Source organism: Salvelinus namaycush, chromosome 9 (genome assembly GCF_016432855.1).
Source record: "Salvelinus namaycush isolate Seneca chromosome 9, SaNama_1.0, whole genome shotgun sequence".
NCBI classification, from domain to species: domain Eukaryota; kingdom Metazoa; phylum Chordata; class Actinopteri; order Salmoniformes; family Salmonidae; genus Salvelinus; species Salvelinus namaycush.
The window spans coordinates 52,390,350-52,412,217 of NC_052315.1; the positions used below are offsets into that span (position 1 = coordinate 52,390,350).

The following is a 21,868-nucleotide window of genomic DNA, read 5'->3' on the forward strand; positions in this document are numbered from 1 at the left end:
TTTTTGGCTTCCTCGAGAGACATGCTAAGCCCTGTCTTGCAGACGGGTCACTAGGAGTAGGGGTGTTAACCCCATGTCCTGGCTAAATTCCCAATCTGGCCCTCATACCATCATGGCCACCTAAACATCCCCAGATTACAATTGGCTCATTCATCCCTGCTCATTCATCCCCCTTCCTCTCCCTTGTAACTATTCGCCAGGTTGTTTCTGTAAATGAGTGTTCTCAGTCAAATTACCTGGTAAAATAAGGGTTAAATAAAATTATAAATAAAGCACCCCCTCTAATTCAAACACACTACCAGGCCCATTCCCAGAAGAGCCGGGATTTTGTTTACCAACCACCCAATTTGAAATTTGCCCGTCATAAGTATCCAGACTGAAAGTATAATTAACTACATTTCACACAATGCATTGTTGATAGCCTCCCACGCAGCCTCAGTGCGTACTGAGCGCTTGCCCCATTCCCTCCTCCCTATTTTAACGCTAGTTAAGATGGTGGTTAGAGCGTAAAGTGTCTCTACAGATAAGAAAGAAAAGGGCAACACATCTATCAAGCCTTTTGAATTATAGCGAAATAATAAACCTAACATAATCTAAAGTGTCTATCTATACAAATCTGGACAGTTCAGAGACATTAGCAATCCCCGCCCAATTTGGTGTGACTGTCCATTTGGAGTGGAATCCCTGTAATACGGACAGGGTAAGTGGCTAGCAAGCTAGCCCAAACTATTATTGCAACTGTCTGCTACTGATTTCGTGGCAAAATAGCATTAGCTCCATGGTTGCATAAACGAATTGATACATTTTCTGTGTCAATGCCATCCTTTGCATCGTTGTCTATTTGTGGATTTAATGAACTGTCAATGGCTTACTGTGTCGGCGTCTGTTAGCCAGTAAACTAACGTTAGTAGGCCGCAGCCGCTAGCTAGCCAAGTTAGCTAACTGCGAATGCCAGCCTAGATTCTGAAGTTAGCTTGTAGGCTAATGTTAGCCTATTAGCACTTTCGTTGGTTAGCAAGCTGTCACTTTGTATTCACAAGACTCCATGTCTTGTGAACTTTGGTTAACTATTTATTCAACCCAACATTAAGTGCTTGTCCTTTTACTCGTCGACTTGAGTCTTTTATTTTATATTAGCACCTGAACGGCTTTGACTAGCTAATACATAATGTCATGCCGTGAACTAACATTAGAGAATCATTGCAAACCATTAGCAACATGCTAACGTTAGTTAGCTATCAAGCTGGTTGGCATAACTAGTAACTATCAGTCAGCTGACGTTTGCTGCTTGCTTGTACAGCTGCATCAGAGAGAGGATAGGGGTGCGAAGCCCTTCGTATTTAGGCTGTAGTTTAGCAACGGATTTTGAATTGCAATTCAACCAACTAGTGTTACCCTTGTAGCTAACGTTAGCTGGCATGTAGCTAGCTAGTTTGACGATAGATTTAGCCTACTTGCAATCAATAACTAGCTCTGTTTCAGTAACATCCCATTTGCAATTTACATCCCAGACAAGCGCAACCTCAACAAACCCCAAGATTCGATAGGCCTGTTTATTTGATCAACCTGTGATGTAATACAGTTGACAGCTACACGATAGAACGCCCTCCTACTGTCAAAACACCACCTCATTTGTTTGTGACTTCCACAAGCCACTACTTTGTAACAACTGCTAACACAGGCAGAAGATATTGATGAGCCTCATACCATTTAGCTTAGGCTACATGATAATAGGACATCCCGCTTTACCAGTACTACTAACTAAGTGAACAGGTCCGGTTTAGGCCTACATTTTGCATTGACGGCAGTGTGTACTTTTCATGTTCTCCATTATTCACAATTTATATACTTCAGGAATACTCCAAATAGAGTTTCTGAGTAGCAATTGTGTCCATCTCAACTTTCGATCCTCTCATCCCTTTCTACGCTCCTCCCTCCCAGCCCTTGACCAGCCGTGACATCTGCTCCCCCTCGCCGTGCCATAGGATGTCCCACAGCCCCGAGATAAAGGACGACTCCATGGAGTGCCCTCTGTGCATGGAGCCGCTGGAGATTGACGACGTGAACTTCTTTCCCTGCACCTGCGGCTACCAGATCTGCCGCTTCTGTTGGCACCGCATCCGCACAGATGAGAACGGCCTCTGCCCTGCCTGCAGAAAGGTACATAACCTATCTTACCCCTAACCCTGGCCCTTACCTTACCCTTCCGCTGGCACTGCCTCCACACAGACAAGAACAGCCTCTGCCCATCCTGCAGAAAAGTGAGGCTGGTGGTGCTGTCAATAAACATAGGTGTTATGCAAATGTGACATACAATCTAGTAGAATATTATTCTGTTCTGCTCCCAATTCTCCTCAGAAGGATATACAGTGCATTTGGAAAGTATTCAGACCCCTTAACTTTTTCCACATTTTGTTACGTTACAGCCTTATTCTAAAATTGATCAAATATGTTTTTCCCCTCATCAATCTACACACAAAATACCCCATTGTGAAAAAGCAACGCTCTTTTTAAAAATTGTTTACAAATGTATTCAAAATGAACAACGGATACCTTATTTACATAAGTATTCAGACTAGAGGTTGGCCGATTAATCGGAATGGCCAATTAATTAGGACCGATTTCAAGTTTTCATAACAATCGGTAATCTGCATTTTTGGACACCGACCATATTGCACTCCACGAGGAGACTGCGTGGCAGGCTGACTACCTGTTATGCCGAGTGCAGCAAGGAGCCAAGGTAAGGTGCTAGCTAGCATTAAAAGTATCTTATAAAAAACAATCAAGCTGAACTTAATCACTAGTTAACTACACATGGTTGATGATATTACTAGTTTATCTAGCTTGTCCTGCGTTGCATATAATCGATGCAGTGCCTGTTAATTTATCATTGAATCATAGCCTACTTCGCCAAACAGTTATTTAACAAGCGCATTTGCAAAAAAAGCACTGTCGTTGCACCAATGTGTACCTAACCATACCACCAACTGAGCCCCGTGTGGCTCAGCTGGTAGAGCATGGCGCTTGCAACGCCAGGGTTGTGGGTTCGATCCCCACGGGGGGCCAGTACAAAAAAAGTATGAATGTATGTACTTGTAAGTCGCTCTGGATAAGAGCGTCTGCTAAATGACTTAAATGTAATGTAAATGTAACCATAAACATCAACGCCTTTCTTAAAATCGATACACAAGTATATATTTTTAAACCTGCATATTTAGTTAATATTGCCTGCTAACATGACTTTCTTTTAACTATGGAAATTGTGTCGCTTCTCTTGCGTTCTGTGCAACAGTTTCAGGCTATATGCAGCAGTTTGGGCCGCCTGGCTCGTTGCGAACTGTGTGAAGACCAACTTCGCCAAACCGGGGATGACTTAACAAAAGCGCATTTGCGAAAAAAGCACAATCGTTGCACGAATGTACCTAACCATAAACATCAATGCCTTTCTTAAAATCAATACACATAGGTATATTTTATTAAACCTGCATATTTAGGTAAAAGAAATCCAGGTTAGCAGGCAATATTAAACCAGGGAAATTGTGTCACTTCTCTTGCGTTAATTGCATGCAGAGTCAGGGTATATGCAACAGTTTGGGCCGCCTGGCTCGTTCCGAACTAATTTGCCAAAATTTTAAGTAATTATGACATAACATTGAAGGTTGTGCAATGTAACAGGAATATTTAGACTTATGCATGCCACCCGTTAGATAAAATACGGAACAGTTCCGTTTTTCACTGAAAGAATAACCATTTTGTTTTCGAAATGATAGTTTCCGGATTTGACCATATTAATGACATAAGGCTCATATTTCTGTGTGTTATTATGTTATAATTAAGTCTATTATTTGATAGAGCAGTCTGACTGGCTCGTAAGTATTTATTCAAACAGCACTTTCGTGTGTTTGCCAGCAGCTCTTCCCTGTGCTTCAAGCATTGAGCTGTTTATGACTTCAAGCCTATCAACAACCGAGATTAGGCTGTTGTAACCGATGTGAAATGGCTAGCTAGTTAGCGGGCTGCGCTCTAATAGCGTTTCAATCGGTGACAAAACTCGCTCTGAGACCTTGAAGTAGTTGTTCCCCTTGCTCTGCAAGGGCCGTGGCTTTTGTGGAGCGATGGGTAACAATGCTTCGAGGGTGGCTGTTGTCGATGTGTTTCTGGTTCGAGCCCAGGAAGGGGCGAGGAGAGGGACGGAAGCTATACTGTTACACTGACAATACTAAAGTGCCTATAAGAGCATCCAATAGTCAAAGGTATATGAAATAAAAATGGTATAGAGAGAAATAGTCCAATAATAACTACAACCTAAGACTTCTTACCTGGGAATATTGAAGACTCATGTTAAAAGAAACCACCAGCTTTCATATGTTCTCATGTTCTGAGCAAGGAACTTTACGTTAGCTTTTTTACATAGCACATATTAAACTTTTACGTTCTTCTCCAACACTTTGTTTTTGCATTATTTAAACCAAATTGAACATGTTTCATTATTTATTTGAGGCTAAATTGATTTTATTGATGTATTATACACTGCTCAAAAAAATAAAGGGAACACTAAAATAACACATCCTAGATCTGAATGAATTAAATATTCTTAAATACTTTTTTCTTTACATAGTTGAATGTGCTGACAACAAAATCACACAAAAATTATCAATGGAAATCAAATTTATCAACCCATGGAGGTCTGGATTTGGAGTCACACTCAAAATTAAAGTGGAAAACCACACTACAGGCTGATCCAACTTTGATGTAATGTCCTTAAAACAAGTCAAAATGAGGCTCAGTAGCGTGTGTGGCCTCCACGTGCCTGTATGACCTCCCTACAACGCCTGGGCATGCTCCTGATGAGGTGGCGGATGGTCTCCTGAGGGATCTCCTCCCAGACCTGGACTAAAGCATCCGCCAACTCCTGGACAGTCTGTGGTGCAACGTGGCGTTGGTGGATGGAGCGAGACATGATGTCCCAGATGTGCTCAATTGGATTCAGGTCTGGGGAACGGGCGGGCCAGTCCATAGCATCAATGCCTTCCTCTTGCAGGAACTGCTGACACACTCCAGCCACATGAGGTCTAGCATTGTCTTGCATTAGGAGGAACCCAGGGCCAACCGCACCAGCATATGGTCTCACAAGGGGTCTGAGGATCTCATCTCGGTACCTAATGGCAGTCAGGCAACCTCTGGCGAGCACATGGAGGGCTGTGCGGCCCCCCCAAAGAAATGCCACCCCACACCATGACTGACCCACCGCCAAACCGGTCATGCTGGAGGATGTTGCAGGCAGCAGAACGTTCTCCACGGCGTCTCCAGACTCTCACGTCTGTCACATGTGCTCAGTGTGAACCTGCTTTCATCTGTGAAGAGCACAGGGTGCCAGTGGTGAATTTGCCAATCTTGGTGTTCTCTGGCAAATGCCAAACGTCCTGCACGGTGTTGGGCTGTAAGCACAACCCCCACCTGTGGACGTCGGGCCCTCATACCACCCTCATGGAGTCTGTTTCTGACCGTTTGAGCAGACACATGCACATTTGTGGCCTGCTGGAGGTCATTTTGCAGGGCTCTAGCAGTGCTCCTCCTGCTCCTCCTTGCACAAAGGTGGAGGTAGCGGTCCTGCTGCTGGGTTGTTGCCCTCCTACGGCCTCCTCCACGTCTCCTGATGTACTGGCCTGTCTCCTGGTAGCGCCTCCATGCTCTGGACACTACGCTGACAGACACAGCAAACCTTCTTGCCACAGCTCGCATTGATGTGCCATCCTGGATGAGCTGCACTACCTGAGCCACTTGTGTGGGTTGTAGACTCCGTCTCATGCTACCACTAGAGTGAAAGCACCGCCAGCATTCAAAAGTGGCCCAAACATCAGCCAGGAATGGTCTGTGGTCACCACCTGCAGAACCACTCCTTTATTGGGGGTGTCTTGCTAATTGCCTATAATTTCCACCTGTTGTCTATTCCATTTGCACAACAGCATGTGAAATTTATTGTCAATCAGTGTTGCTTCCTAAGTGGACAGTTTGATTTCACAGAAGTGTGATTGACTTGGAGTTACATTGTGTTGTTTAAGTGTTCTCTTACTTTTTTGAGCAGTGTATTAAGTTAAAATAAGTGTTCATTCAGTATTGTTGTAATTGTCATTATTACAAATAGATAAATAAATCGGCCGATTAATCGGTGCCGGCTTTATTTTGGTCCTCCAATAATCTGTATCGGTATCGGCGTTGAGAAATCATAATTGGTCGACCTCTAATTCAGACCCTTTGCTATGAGACTCAAAATTGAGCTCAGGTGCATCTTGTTTCCATTGGTCATCCTTGAGATGTTTCTACAACTTGATTGGAGTCCATCTATGGTAAATTCAATTGATTGGGTATGATTTGGAATGGCACACACCTGTCTATGTAAGGTCCCACAGTTGACAGTGCATGTCAGAGAAAAAACCAAGACATGAAGTCAAAGGAATTGTCCTAGACCTCCACCAATCAGGCCTTTACGGTAGAGTGGCCAGGCGGAAGCCACTCCTCCATAAATGGCACGTGACATCTCGCTTGGAGTTTGCCAAAAGGCACCTAAATGACTCTCAGACCATGAGAAACAAGATTTTCTGGTCTGATGAAACCAAGATGGAACTATTTGACCTGAATGCCAAGTGTCACGTCTGGAGGAATGCTGGCACCATCCCTATGGTGAAGCAGGGTGGTGGAAGCATCATATGGTGTGGATGTTTTTCCGTGGCAGGGACTGGGAAACAAGTCAGGATCGAGGGAAAGATGAACAGAGCAAAGTATAGAGAGATCCTTGATGAAAACCTGCTCCAGAGTGTTCAGGACCACAGACTGGGGCGACGGTTCAACTTCCAACAGGACAACGACCCTAAGCACACAGCCAAGACAACGCAGGAGTGGCTTCAGCACAAGTCTCTGAATGTCCGTGAGTGGCTCAGCCAGAGCTCGGACTTGAACCTGATTTAACATCTCTGGAGAGACCTGAAAATGGCTGTGTAGCGACTCTCCCCATCCACCCTGACAGAGCTTGAGAGGATCTGCAGAGAAGAATGTGAGAAACTCCCAAAATACAGGTGTGACAAGCTTGCAGTGTCATACCCAAGGAGACTCTTGGCTGTAATCGCTGCAAAATGTGCTTCAAGAAAGTACTGAGTGAAGGGTCTGAATACTACTTACTTATTTAATACATTTGTAAAAATGTCTAAACATGTTTTTGCTTTGTCATTATGGGGTGTTGTGTGTAGATTGATGGGGTGGGGGGCAATTGAATACATTTTAGAATAAGGCTGTAACAACAATGTGGGAAAAAATTAAATGGGTCAGAATACTTTATGAATACACTGTACCTACGGACAGGTGAGCTTACCTGTCTTTCTATCTCTGCCCCCTACTATCCAGCCGTACCCGGAGGACCCTGCGGTGTACAAGCCTCTGTCACAGGAGGAGATTCAGAAGATAAAGAACGAGAAGAAGCAGAAGCAGAACGAGAAGAAACAGAAGGTGACAGAGAATCGGAAACACCTGGCCAGCGTCAGGGTGGTGCAGAGAAACCTGGTGTTTGTTGTCGGGCTCTCTCAAAGGCTCGCAGACCCAGAGGTGAGACAGGACACGTACACGCACACACACAGGGTCAGGGTGGTGCAGAGAAACCTGGTGTTTGATTCTACAATATAAGCCTACTACATAAATATAGACACGTGTGTGTGTGAGTGAATCGGGGGTTGAATCGTTTTTTTTTAACCCTCTCTTTTATAAAATGACTAACCGGTTTCTAGTTTTTCTTTTATGCAAATCTTGAGGCCCCCTCACGCCCAAAGGAAACGCTGGCATACCGAAAATGAAGATATTTAGTGAATTTCCTACCTAAAATGTCAAGACTGCTGCCACTTACATAGGCATACATTTCATGTCTATGCTATGGGCTGACTGTGGCTATCCCACGGCTGGATATGAGAAACACGGCTCTTTGCCTAGGGGTAAATATGTGGTCCTCTGTAAGCTCATTTGGTAGAGCATGGCACTTGTAACGCCAGGATAGTGGTTTAGATTCCCGGGACCACCTGTACGTGAAGTGAATGCATGGCATGACTTTAAGTCTCTTTGGATAAAAGCATCTCAAATGGCATGTATTATTATTTTTTTATTTTTTTTAATAGTTAAGGTGGCAAAATTCCAAGAACATTTTCCAAAATTCTCAGGTTTTCCAGAAATTGGTCAGCCTCCACCTAGGATTTCTGGGAAACTTGTGTGTTATTTTCCCACATCCGTTTTAAGCTAAATGCCATAGGTTTCTTGTTCTATATGAAGTACATTCCATGTGATCTACTATCCCATTCCCTTTACAGTTAACCCATGCATGCTTGTTTGCCTGGGCAATGTGTTTTGCTGCTTAAATGAGCTGTTGCACATAGAGTACATAGTTTTATCGTAGATTACTTGACGTCCACAGATGTGGGTGAAGATCAAAATAATTTAGAACATTGTTCTAACACACACACATGCTAAATCTAAGTCCCCAGCTGTGCTTCAGCCATAACCTAGTTAGTGTGAGCGATATAGCATTTCATCTCACTATTCTCTTACTCGATCATATTTCTGGTCTACTGACCAAGGTATATTTGTCTTCCCTCCCAACTGTATTTTATACAATTCTGTTTGTGAACAATTTCCCATAATGCTAGAGCATAGCACAATCATCCCTCTATTTGTCTCTGTTTCTCCACAGGTTCTAAAGAGGCCAGAGTATTTTGGGAAGTTTGGGAAAATACACAAGGTGGTCATCAACAACAGCACATCATATGCAGGTTCACAGGTAAGAGCGGGTTCCATGTGGCTCAGTTGGTAAAAGGCACGGACGGTCGTGGGTTCAATTCCCGCAATGATGCCATACAAAAAATATTTACACTGACTGTACTGTAAATCACTTTGGATAAAAGCGCCTGCTAAGTGGCACATCATAAGATGTGGGATTATTGAAACGTTGGTACTCTTTCGGTACCAGAACATGAAAACCGGTTCGGCGTTAGAATTTGTTACTTCTGATATTTCTGTCAAACGTCTCACGTCGTCTACTGATTGGGAGAGGGGAGCTAACACGATGCCGGGCTGCAACATGCTAGCTCGTCTCTCATGCTGCACAGAAGTTAACACATTTGAATAATGTAACACGGCATGTAGAAATGTTGCAACTGCAAATAACTGTTCACAAAACATGGTCCATTACAGGCTAGAACACTTTACAATACACGAAGATACCGGTAGCTTCCAACTTTGTAGTCTAGCTTTCCTTACTAGCTTACAGCTGAAGTTAACATCAGTTCACTGCCCTAGTACTTTGTTTGCGATATTATACAAACATAATGCGAAAAAATATGCTGATTTCAAAGCTAATTCTCACCTAAAACCATAGTCGTTGCCAAAAACTCCTCGTTTCCTCGGCGTCACATTTCTCCAGTCTCTCTCACTGTGTGTGAATGACGTCATTAGGTCTTAGTACGAGCTTTTATAGAAGAGGTTGTTTCTTCTATGCAAATGTTGATCAGTACAATAAAATCATTCCCAAATGGAAGGGAATCGTTAGCCCCATGATATCATCCAAAACATGCGCAATAATTCAATACAACACACACACACTCCTATTGAATATGTATTCACCTGTATTGTGAATAGGCCTAGGCATTGGCCTATTTTTATTTGCCCAGTTTATCAATAGAGATTTACCATTCAAATCAATTTATTAGCATTATGTTATGTAGTTTGTTGTTACCAAAGTCAAATTGATTGTGTAATTGATTCGTTAATGCACACATGGCTGTCTCTGAAAAATCCACCACATTTCTAATGATATTGAACTCGAAACATCTGTCTGGTTCAAATGCCATCCTGTGACTTTGGCTAATATACGTGGGATTGAATTCAACAGCAGGTGATTTCCTCTCAAATGTAAATATGGAGAAGGGGACATGAACTACCTATTTTTTTAACATTTTCACTGTTTTCTGATCCACAGGGTCCCAGTGCCAGTGCCTACGTCACTTACATCCGCTCTGAAGACGCCCTCAGAGCAATACAATGTGTGAACAATGTGGTGGTGGACGGTAGAACACTCAAGGTGTGAGACTTAACACACAGGAACAGACATTCGGGGCCACTTTCCCCAGACACGGATTAAACCAAATCCTGGATTTAAAAAATCTCAATTGGAGAAATTCCATTGAAGGCGCATTTTAGTCCAGGACTAGGCGAAATCTGTGTCTGGGGAAACTGGTCCTAGAAGTATTTGTTGACTTTTTGTAAGGAATGCTATCAAATACTATATGACTTCTGACTTCGATAAGAGAGTATTATGCAATAGATTAGAGGGAACCTCAGCTGAAGAGAACATTCAACAGAATGTCATCACAAGTACATTTTCACTGAGCTTTCTGTGTGGTTTTTTTGTATTGCAGGCTTCTTTAGGCACAACAAAATACTGCAGTTACTTCCTGAAAAGCATGCAGTGTCCCAAACCAGACTGTATGTATCTACATGAGCTGGGGGACGAGGCGGCTAGCTTTACGAAAGAGGAGATGCAGGTGAACAAACATGTATTCTTCCTGTCTGTGTGTTTTGTTGGTGGGCGTATAGAGATGGTAGATAACTTGACGTCATGTAATTGTACTTGCCTGGGTGTCAGTAGGCCAGGGCATATGTGTCCTATGATGGTGACCAATCCAGTTTCTTCTCTTGGATCAATAAAGTTAATTCATTCAGATGTAAGGGGATAGGCTTGGCTGTTTTTTATATATTCTTCCCTTTAGAGATTTTTTTTGTGTCTGCCACAATTTTGTATCGTATTCTTACTTCAAATTACTTCAGACCTCCGCATGAGTGTTTCTTGAATCTAACCCGGGTCCCAGATCTGTTTGTTGTGTAGCCAACTCCTATAGTCGCTGCCATACAGTTGAATTGAGTTGGGTGCACAGTGGGAGCATTGTGTCATTGTTCACTGCTACAATGACTTAATGTAATGTTTGTGTCCTTAGGCTGGGAAACACCAAGAATACGAGCAGAAACTACTCCAGGACCTCTACAAAATGAACCCCAGCTTTCTACAAACACCAACGTGTTCAGGGGAAAAGTCCAAAAGCAAATCTTCAAATTCTACACAAAGGTACATTTTTAGTATTTTGGTTCTCCCCTTCTATCTTTTTCTTCCACACAGCATCCCTTGATTTGATGACATTGACCTTATTTGTCCGGTAAATTAGGTTTCTGATTTAATTGGCGGTTGTTGTGTAGACCAGGGTTTCCCGACCTCTGTCCCGCCCCCCGGGGTGCACGTTTTGGTTTTTGACCTACCACACTACACAGCTGATTCAATAAAACGACTCATCAAGCGTCGATGATCTGAATCAGCTGTGAAGTGCTAGGGCAAATAACAAAACATGCACCCGGGGGGGCAGGACCGAGGTTGGGAAACCCTGGTCTACACCATGTATTTGCATATTTCTTTCTTGCAGTTTGTATTGTGAGACCTTGGGTGAGTAAGATCCATTGATGCATGTAATGAATACATTATTTGAATGGCAAATAAACTTGATATGTGAAACTTCTCGCCGCAAACCCAAAGAGCAAATATTTGCGCTGAAGGCTGTGGCACCTACAGCTAGAACACCGCAGGCCACAGTTCTCTCTCCAAGTCTTCCACACGACATCTCTCTCTTCCATGCTGACCTCTTGTTTTTGTCAATTTCTCAACACAGACCCAGCAACGGCAAGGACGGGTGGCCAACACTATCAGGGTATGGTGGCAAACTGGCCAATGGGCTGTCAGAGGACAGGAAATCTCCTCCGTTGCTAGACTGCTGTCTGGACCCAGAGGTTATGACCTCAGACGGGTTAGGACTTGGCCTGGGGCTGGACACAGGGATGGGGTCTGGCCAGGGGGCTGCCCTGTCCCCCTTCTCTTCTAATTGTGACAGCAACGGGTAATCTATAGTAATATAGTAGTACATTAGTGGGAAATGGGGATACCTAGTCAGTTGTACACCTGAAATGTCTTCCGCATTTAACCCAACCCCTCTGAATCAGAGAGGTGCGGAGGGTTGCCCTAATCGACGTCCACGTCTTCAGTGGGTTAACTGCCTTGCTCAGGGGCAGAACTACAGATTTGTACCTTGTCAGCTCGGGGATTGGATCTAGCAACCTTTCGGTTACTGACCCATCGCTCCTACCCTCCAGGCTATTAGTCTTATATTAGTGAGGCTGGGCTTGGGGCTGGACACAGGGATGGGCTCTGTCCCCCTTCTACTCCAATTGTGACAGTGATCCCGTTATTACCGTGACAGACATACAGGCCGGCTTGGAGTCGAGCTGAACAAAGCTGTACCGAGAAGACAAGGTTACACATTCACTATAGTTGCTGAAAAGGGCAATGTGAACAATGGAGTGAACTGAAAAGGGTATAACTCACGGGCCAAACTGGCCACCTTTTTTGGTCCCTTTTGTTAGGCCATGAACCACACAGCTGCGTAGTCTGATGCTGGTCTGTTTCTCTTTCCCTCTAGTCCCAGCGACAAACCTCCGGAATCAATAGGTATGGTGAATGGAGAGACTTTACAACAGGTAAGAAGACTTTTGCTACCTTTTTTTTAGGTATTTTAACATGTCGAAGTAAAGTATGTTTTAATCATTTGAATGTCTTTTCAAGATTCTTATAAATGTGTAGGTCATTACTTTATTACATGTAGTACATAGGGATGGTATTAGAGAAATTATTGTCATATCTATCCAGACTAGACTGTTTCGTCCCTGAGCCATTTTTAAAGGCCCAGTGCAGTCCAAAATGGGATTTTCCTGCTTTTTATATATATTTCCACACTGAGGTTGGAATAATACAGTGACAATTATGATAATGCTTTTTTAGTGTAAGAGCTGTTTGAAAACACCGGCTGAAATTTCAACATGTTTTGGTTGGATGGAGTTTTGGCCTGCCTGGTGACGTCACCAGGCGGTAAATTAGTTATAGACCAATAAGAGTTCCAATAACTCTGCCAATAACAGCTTGTTTTCCGCTCCTCAATCAGTCCTAGCAAAATTCTTGATTGGGAAATTGCTCTTTGCTAAGAAGCATTTTTTACATTTATTTTGGACCATTTTAATTGAAAACAATCACAGTAAGGTTCTTAATTGTTACCAAGAAATTATTTGATATTGACATAAAAAAACGGCTGCATTGGTTGGGCCTTTAAAAGATTTGATTTCATTATGAATTATTATTGGTTACAAATGTTAGACATTAACGGTATCCCCACACTAATTTCGTCCCCTTATTCCTATTTCCCCTTCCAGATGCCTAACCGCGAGTCCCCTTCCCCTCCCCCGGGGCTGACTAAGCCCACCAGCAGTTTGGTGGTTCCCATCACTGTAGCAGACCTCACCGCCCGCTCGCCCTTCGAGGGGGCTGCTGCAGAGTCCCAGTCCCTGTTCTCAGACAACAGTAACTTCAGACACCCCAACCCCATCCCGTCCGGCCTGCCCCCCTTCGCCAGCTCACCTAGAGGGGGATCCGACTGGCCCATGACCCCCGAACCACAGAGCCTCTTCGCATCAGGTGGGTTGTGTGGGGCAGAATCTCGCAGATGCACGAGCTCACACACTCCGTCACGGTTAAGAAACAATGCTTCCATTTAACAATGCAGTTTCTGCTCCACTGTTTGAACCTTGTGCCAATGAAAACAATAGTTACACACTTGTCTCTCCTTGCTGTGGATTCATTTGACTAACGTTTCAGCTAAAGAGCCTTCATCAGGTTTCAAACCAGTAACCACTTTGCTAACTCTTCCATCCTGCTCTCCTCAGACACAATACCGGTCTCCTCCTCCACAGACTGGCAGGCAGCTTTCGGCTTCGGCTCCTCTACTAAACAGCAGCAGGACGACGACCTGGGCTTCGACCCCTTTGACGTGACACGGAAGGCCCTGGCTGACCTCATTGAGAAGGAGCTGTCAGTCCAGGACCAGCACAGTCCCCTGGGGTCCCCCAGCCCCTTCGGCCTCCACCACCCCGGGTCCCACCACGGCCTCCACATGCCCCTCTCCAACCCCAACCATTTCCCCAGCAGCATTGGACCTCCACCCCGCCTCTCTCAGCTTCACCACAGGCACATTTCTAGCTCCTTTAGTTTCCCTGGTTCCCAGAGTCAGAGCAGTCATCATGGTGAAAGTCAGGCTGCCCAGGCCGCTGCAGCTCGGCATACCTGGATGGGCATGCCTCCCTCGACACGCAGCAATAACCACCTCCTCTCACACTTGAACCACTCGGCCAATGCTGGAGGAGGACATAGCAACTTCCTGGACTTGAGCATGCCTCCTCAGCACCACAGTCACAATACAGGGCTGGGAGGGATCCCCATGTCAGGTAGGATACCCTGGGGGTCTGTTTTCTGGGAGTGTTGGGGTCAGTTATGTCCTGTGTCAAATGGAATTGACCCTAACCCTGGTTGAGTCGGGTTTAGCACAATCTGTTCAGTATGAACGTACAAGCATTGAATGTCAAAACATATGTAATCGTTTTGATCATGTCATGTTGACCTTGCGAGAAACATATTACATGCAGATGCATTTCTGTTTGGCCTGTGAAGACAAATCTATATTAAACGTCTTTTCTGCCGTTGATATCTTTTTACAGAAGCAAAGCCGCACTCCTTATGTTCTCACTTATCTCTAATGAAATGTATTTTTTTTTTCTCTCTGCAGAAAACAGCAGTTCTATAGACGGCCTCAATGTGAAAGAATGGCAGGACGGTTTGAGAGCTCTCCTCCCCAACATCAACATCAACTTCGGGGGTCTCCCCAACTCCTCCTCCTCTTCCTCTTCCTCCTCTTCCTCCAGTATGAACCACATGGGGGGTCCTGGGGGGCTAAACAGGCCAGGGGGACTCTCACACAGTCTCAGCTGGGACGGTACGGCCAGCTGGATGGACCCAGCTATCATCACAGGTAGTGAGTAACTTTACATTTGTTCATTATAAATAAACGTTTTGTATTTTGCCCTAGCACTACACAGCTGATTCAAATTGTCTGTAGATTCTGGTTGGAAGTGAGATCATCTACTCTCTCCATTCACCTCTTTCTCTCCTCAGGCATCCCAGCCTCAGCAGGCAGCAGTTTAGACTGTCTCCAGGAGGACCAGAACCCTCCCCACTGGCTCAAATCCCTCCAGGCCCTGACCGAGATGGACGGCCCTACACTGCCATCACTCCCCCAGCAGCCCCAGAACCAGCAGCACCAGTCCCTCCACCACAGCCACCACCATGGCCTCCTAGACCAGGCCTCCTCACACCCACACCTCCACCACAGAGCAGGCTCTGGTTGGGCCCCCTACCTGCCCGGCCTGACCCAGCCCACACACACCAACCCCAGCCAATTCCACAGCCCTCCCCCAGGCTTCCAGACAGCCTTCAGACCCCCAGGCCAAAGCGCCACAGAGTTGCTACAGAGCGCCGCCGCCGGGGACCGCCACTAAACTAAAGACAGATTACAGCAGACTACCCCCGACCCATGTCGTAATCCCGATCCCCAATGCAATACAGATACAGTACACACACTAATCTGCAGATTATCAGATTATGAAAATGATTAACAAAATAACAAGGCTTTTTTTTTCTTTCTCCCTCCTTTTTTTCTATTCTAAAGGCCTATTTGTTTGTTTTGGTTTTCGTGGCACATGACATGAATGACCTGTTAACCCTTTTTGTCTGCTACTGACCGACCCCACTGAGCTCCAGTAGTCCGGCTCGTCTTCAGTAGGATGCACCGTAGTCAAACGTTTTCAAACGGAAAGGAGCGTTTCTTATTGGGCAGATAAGTCCATGTAAGTCCCTCGCGGTTTTCTTTTGTTTGGTGCATAATGAACACGACCCAGGTGAATTGTTTGGGATCAGACCGGTGCTGACTACTCTGAGCTTCACGTGGAGTCTGTCTGTATGATCTAGACGAGCACAGAGAATAGGAGCAGTGATACATTTTGTGACACCCAAGACGATAACTCCAAATGTACAGGAATCAAGATTAGCTTAACGGGAGTCATTTTTAAGAAGTACATTTATGATTAAATATGAAACCTGTAGGTAAATCGGCGTGAAAAAAAAGTGAAGTCACGATTACTCTTTGAGAATGAAGCAACAAACTGAATAGTGAATCTGCTCTTAAAGCTTTGCCCCAAGGGCACTCATCCTCCCCACTTTGATTAAAACAGGAGACTGAATGAAACGGTTAACACTCACTCGATGCAGAGAAGCTTTAAGGCGAACTTTAACTTTAAGGCAAAAATGATACCAAATGCCTTAGTCTGATTAAGAGGAGGTGGGATTGAGAATCTTTAGAGAAAAGCATGGGTAAAAAATTACTTCAGGCTTGTTTTAATTGGTTCAGATGACAGAAAATGATGCAGACAGAGATGGTCACAGATGGATATAATGTTAGGATGTGAGAGTGGCTTGGCTGTGCCCTCAAATCTGCTTCGGGTTCTCTGTTAGGCAGGGTCACAATGGTCACGTTCCAGGCTGACAATATTGCAGTCACGCTGCACTCACGCAGCAACCAATGGTCATCGACTTTGCTGACCGGTGTCAGTCTGCTATATCATATGCGGTTAACTGGTATAACTGATTAGCTATACCTGATTAACTAGTTAGCTGATACAACACCTTGTGAGATACAGGCATTGTGAGATCTGGCAGGCAACTGCAATGTAGTCTGCCTGGAATGCACCCCAATGGCCTGTCTTGTACAGGTCATTAATGTTAAGTTCATGTTTTAAGTATCCCTATACTCCTGTTATTACGGGGCTATCACGGAGTCAAGAGTGCGCATGCGCTGGAAGTCTGTTCGTTGTTGGACCTAGCCTGGAGTGTAATGGCTACCTTGTAGTGTGTTCATATAGTAGAGTAAACTTTGTTAAACTGGAACCTTGTCGTTGTGTCATTTCGAGTTAACATTGGTAGCAGACGATGGCTTCTAACCAATGTTAACTCGAAATGACACAACGACAAGGTTCCAGTTTAACAAAGTTTACTCTACTATATGAACACACTACAAGGTAGCCATTACACTCCAGGCTAGGTCCAACAACGAACAGACTTCCAGCGCATGCGCACTCTTGACTCCGTGATAGCCCCGTAATAACAGGAGTATAGGGATACTTAAAACATGAACTTAACAATCTCCCCCTTTTCTTTAAAGACAAATAAAACATCAACAACATAATTAAAGGTCCAAGTATTATTCAAGATCCCCATTACAAATGGGTTGTGTTACAATTAAAACCCACATTCCCTTTGGGGTCAGGGGTCATGGTGCCCCATCCTGTAGTAGAGGCAAGATTCAGTTCGACCTCTGTATCAGAGGATGGAGCACTGCCTAACTGGGGGACTGACCGCCGGGGTCGGAAGAATAATAATTAGTCTCACGACTACTCTCAGATTGGAAGACGAATAGGCCTAGCTAGTGTCAAGATACCAGACCTCAGCACGTTACATGCTAGTTCTGGGGAAACTAAGAATGGCTGGAGTGGAGGCCAAAAAAATGAAGAACCATATTTAAAGGAAAAGACCCCAAAATGATATTTTGATATCATTTCATTAGTCGATTGTTGAAGTCCCAAAAATGTTTTGCATGGCAGCAATCACGTTTTTAAGATTACCTTTCAAAATACATACATACAGCTGTTATGATGCTTTTTTTATTATCATAAGATGAAGCAAAATGCATCATACCGGCTGTTTTTCTGTATTTTGAAAGTTTGGGACTGTATCAGCTGTGGACTGAATGTTTTGGGGTGGGATTTTACTTTAAAGACTGTTGTAGGGAAGATGTAGGCTAATAATGGGACGTCCTAAGATGTAAGGTTTGGTCTGATACGCACAGTGCCACTGTGTGGCAACTACAGTAGCTAAACCCTTATCGGGAAAGTCACAAGAAGACCCAACAGGTAAATGATGAAAGGCTTCCTACATGTCACGATGTCCTGACGTGCAGCTGTAGAAAAAGAGTGAGAATTTAAATAATGTAATGCGATATCGGAGATAGTGTGAAAGGAAGGTGCTAGAAGACGACGACAAACGACGGCTAGCAATTTAATCCAAGGAGTGCTCTGCCTTTCTCTGGGCCTTGAGAATGAGTAACCTCCCTTCACGGCCTTTATTTTTAAGTCTTAACTCCATAATATCTACATCTTTATCTCTCTCTTTCTGACTCGCTCTCTTTCTCTCTCCTGCTATCCCCTATTAAAACAGTATTCACGATAAACATGAACTGATCCAGGATGAAACCAACAATCAGTCATACTACTGTGGTTTTTTTAACATGATGCTGAGATATAAAACACATTGAGGAGCTTAAAGAAATTGAACTGTCCACTGCCCATCTGGAAAAACAAACATTAAATAAAATGAAAAACCCAGTGCTCGAGTTGGCTCTTTTTTGTTGTTTCAGAGATTCACCCTATCTCACGTTTTCAATGTTTTTTTTTCATTCGAGCTCAAGTATTACACAGGCTGTTCTAAACTGTCATAACTTGTAACACTGGCTATATCAACAACTCCCAGGGTCTTGTTAGTTTTCTGGACACAGATTAAGCCTAGTCTTGGACTAAAAAATGTATGTCAATGGAGAATTTCCATTGAGGAATCTTTCTAGTCCAGGATTAGACTTGATCTGCACCCGGGAAACCGACTCCCGTTTCTGACGTAACATATGCTTGATCTCCACAGCATGAAGACCAGCGTTTTAAGACCAGTAGAACATGTGAATGACCTTAACAAATGTTGACACCACAAACTAAGTCAATAAATAATTTCTTCTGGCTTTCTCTCCACTAGGGGCCAGTCTGTCTTTACTCAGTGCTCCGGCTCTGCAGTCCAAACACTGGACGTCCCAAATGGCTCCCTATTTAGTGCACTACTTTTTTACTAGGGCCCTGGACAAAAGTAGTACACTAAATAGGGAATAGGGTGCCATTTGGGATGATACCTCTGTCTACCCAGACAAGGTTACAGAGAGCTTGGGATGTTGACGCTGAATGTTGTCTTCATTGATTCTCCCCTGTAAAACGAATTGTTTCATTCTGTCCCAACTGATAATATTGACATTGTCCTAAATTGATTTATTGACTTTGAGAAAGATGGCAGGAGTATGTAGCTAAGAAGATATCTGCCTTTTTTGTTTGTGTATGTATATATATATATATGTGTGGTGTGTGTGAGAGAGAGGGGGATGTAGTTTGTGTATTAGGTATTCCATATGCAGTCCTCAACCTCCCCCTGTGCGGTGCAGCCAGACCGCCTATGTTGTATACTGTAGCTACCTGCAGCAGAATAGTAGTGGGCTCTGTGTCCTCTAGGACCTCTGAGAGATTAAAGGTAACGACGGGGACACTAATTCTGTGACATCACTATTGTCAGTCTTGTACTGTGGTGACAGAATCCCGTTGTGATTTCAACACCTCACCCTGGGAGAACAATGTTAACCTTACTGTTAGTGAATGTCTTCCTATTTACATCTGAAAAAAGGTTACGCTAATGCATCATGACGGTATGAATCCACCCGTCCTTGTCCATACTGTTACCGCTGGTGTTCCCTGTGTGACTTACACATCCCGCGCAGCTAGGATGTTCTGTTTATCTTCTTGCCTGTATAGGAGTTGAATGAATGTCTTTCCATTTGACCGAATTAGTTCAATCTAAAGCAAGGTTATTATATTGCATCATGACCGTATGGGAACTCGACCATGTTCATATGTTACTTTTGTTCTTCCCAGTCTGTGACTTACTTGCCTCACCCCATGTTGCCAGAATGATTACCCTCTTCCCTAGAGCGGTAAATGAACGTCCTATTTTAAATACGAGGTTTCATCCTGAGACAAGGTTATGCTATGAATCCAACGTCGTCCATAATGTTACCTCTGGTCTTCCCACTGGGACTTCAACACCCCACCTGCCAGAGTTGAGCTGTTACCTATATTTATCATTTTCACTGAGGCAAAGCGCTCATTGTTCTCTTCTATTTACCCCTGGTCTGCCTGGTCAGTGTGACTGTTACACTCTTAGAAATAAATGTGCTAAGTAGATCCATGTAGAGTTATTTGGTTTGTCCCCATAGGGGATTGCTTTTTGGTTGCTAGGTAGAACACTTTTCTGAGGGTTCTACCTAGAACCTTCTAATTAGGGTTCGTCATAGAACCATTTAGACTAGAGGGTTCTATCTAGAACCCTCTGTAAATGGTTCCTACAAGAACCCTTTTATCATCTAAAGGATCTTCCTAGAATCCTCTGAGAGGTTCCACCAGCCTTTAATTAGTTACTCAAATTAAACTCTTTATGACAACACATTACATACACTGAGTGTACAAAACATAAGGAATACCTTCCTAATATTGAGTTTTGCCCTCAGAACAGCCTCAATTCGTTGGAGCATGGACTACAAGGCGTCGAAGGCGTTCCACAGGGATTCTGGCCTGTGTTGACTCCAATACTTCCCAAAGTTGTGTCAAGTTGGCTGGATGTCCTTTAGGTGGTGGACTATTCTTGATACATGGGAAATTGTTGAGCGTGAAAAACCCAGCAGTGTTGCAGTTCTTGACACACTCAAACCGGTGCGCCTGGTACCTACTACCATACCCCGTTCAAAGGGACTTAAATACACTGCTCAAAAAAATAAAGGGAACACTTAAACAACACAATGTAACTCCAAGTCAATCACACTTCTGTGAAATCAAACTGTCCACTTAGGAAGCAACACTGATTGACAATAAATTTCACATGCTGTTGTGCAAATGGAATAGACAAAGGGTGGAAATTATAGGCAATTAGCAAGACACCCCCAAAAAAGGAGTGATTCTGCAGGTGGTGATCACAGACCACTTCTCAGTTCCTATGCTTCCTGGCTGATGTTTTGGTCACTTTTGAATGCTGGCGGTGCTCTCACTCTAGTGGTAGCATGAGACGGAGTCTACAACCCACACAAGTGGCTCAGGTAGTGCAGTTCATCCAGGATGGCACATCAATGCGAGCTGTGGCAAAAAGGTTTGCTGTGTCTGTCAGCGTAGTGTCCAGAGCATGGATGCGCTACCAGGAGACAGGCCAGTACATCAGGAGACGTGGAGGAGGCCGTAGGAGGGCAACAACCCAGCAGCAGGACCGCTACCTCCGCCTTTGTGCAAGGAGGTGCACTGCCAGAGCCCTGCAAAATGACCTCCAGCAGGCCACAAATGTGCATGTGTCAGCATATGGTCTCACAAGGGGTCTGAGGATCTCATCTCGGTACCTATTGGCAGTCAGGCTACCTCTGGCGAGCACATGGAGGGCTGTGCGGCCCCACAAAGAAATGCCACCCCACACCATGACTGACCCATCGCCAAACCGGTCATGCTGGAGGATGTTGCAGGCAGCAGAACGTTCTCCACGGCGTCTCCAGACTCTGTCACGTCTGTCACGTGCTCATGTGCTCAGTGTGAACCTGCTTTCATCTGTGAAGAGCACAGGGCGCCAGTGGCGAATTTGCCAATCTTGGTGTTCTCTGGCAAATGCCAAACGTCCTGCACGGTGTTGGGCTGTAAGCACAACCCCCACCTGTGGACGTCGGGCCCTCATACCACCCTCATGGAGTCTGTTTCTGACCGTTTGAGCAGACACATGCACATTTGTGGCCTGCTGGAGGTCATTTTGCAGGGCGCTGGCAGTGCACCTCCTTGCACAAAGGCGGAGGTAGCGGTCCTGCTGCTGGGTTGTTGCCCTCCTACGGCCTCCTCCACGTCTCCTGATGTACTGGCCTGTCTCCTGGTAGCGCCTCCATGCTCTGGACACTACGCTGACAGACACAGCAAACCT

At 44.6% G+C, this 21,868-nt stretch overlaps 1 protein-coding gene across 2 annotated transcripts; it reads left to right on the forward strand.

Annotated features, from left to right (window-relative positions):
* Positions 1 to 487: 487 nt before the first annotated feature.
* On the forward strand, positions 488 to 16,825 carry LOC120054173 (CCR4-NOT transcription complex subunit 4-like). Of its 2 annotated transcripts, none has more exons than XM_039001614.1 (13): positions 488 to 700; positions 1,942 to 2,160; positions 7,399 to 7,596; positions 8,726 to 8,812; positions 10,010 to 10,111; positions 10,449 to 10,574; positions 11,025 to 11,152; positions 11,745 to 11,969; positions 12,549 to 12,606; positions 13,333 to 13,594; positions 13,843 to 14,400; positions 14,739 to 14,984; positions 15,125 to 16,825. In XM_039001614.1, exons 2-13 carry the CDS (start codon positions 1,987 to 1,989, stop codon positions 15,505 to 15,507), a joined length of 2,547 nt encoding a protein of 848 aa, XP_038857542.1. In that variant the 5' UTR covers positions 488 to 700; positions 1,942 to 1,986; the 3' UTR covers positions 15,508 to 16,825. The 2 variants fall into 2 exon arrangements, with proteins under 2 accessions (XP_038857542.1, XP_038857543.1); XM_039001615.1 differs by having other exon boundaries at positions 14,739 to 14,981; positions 15,125 to 15,507.
* The last annotated feature ends 5,043 nt before the right edge of the window (positions 16,826 to 21,868 follow it).

What these genes read in the sequence shown, in the direction of transcription:
- LOC120054173 (XM_039001614.1), top strand. Translation starts at nt 1,987, where the DNA reads ATGTCCCACAGCCCCGAGATAAAGGACGACTCCATGGAGTGCCCTCTG. An exon ending in TTACGAAAGAGGAGATGCAG is followed by an intron (nt 10,575 to 11,024) that starts GTGAACAAACAT and finishes TTGTGTCCTTAG; the next exon opens with GCTGGGAAACACCAAGAATA. An exon ending in TCTAATTGTGACAGCAACGG is followed by an intron (nt 11,970 to 12,548) that starts GTAATCTATAGT and finishes CTTTCCCTCTAG; the next exon opens with TCCCAGCGACAAACCTCCGG.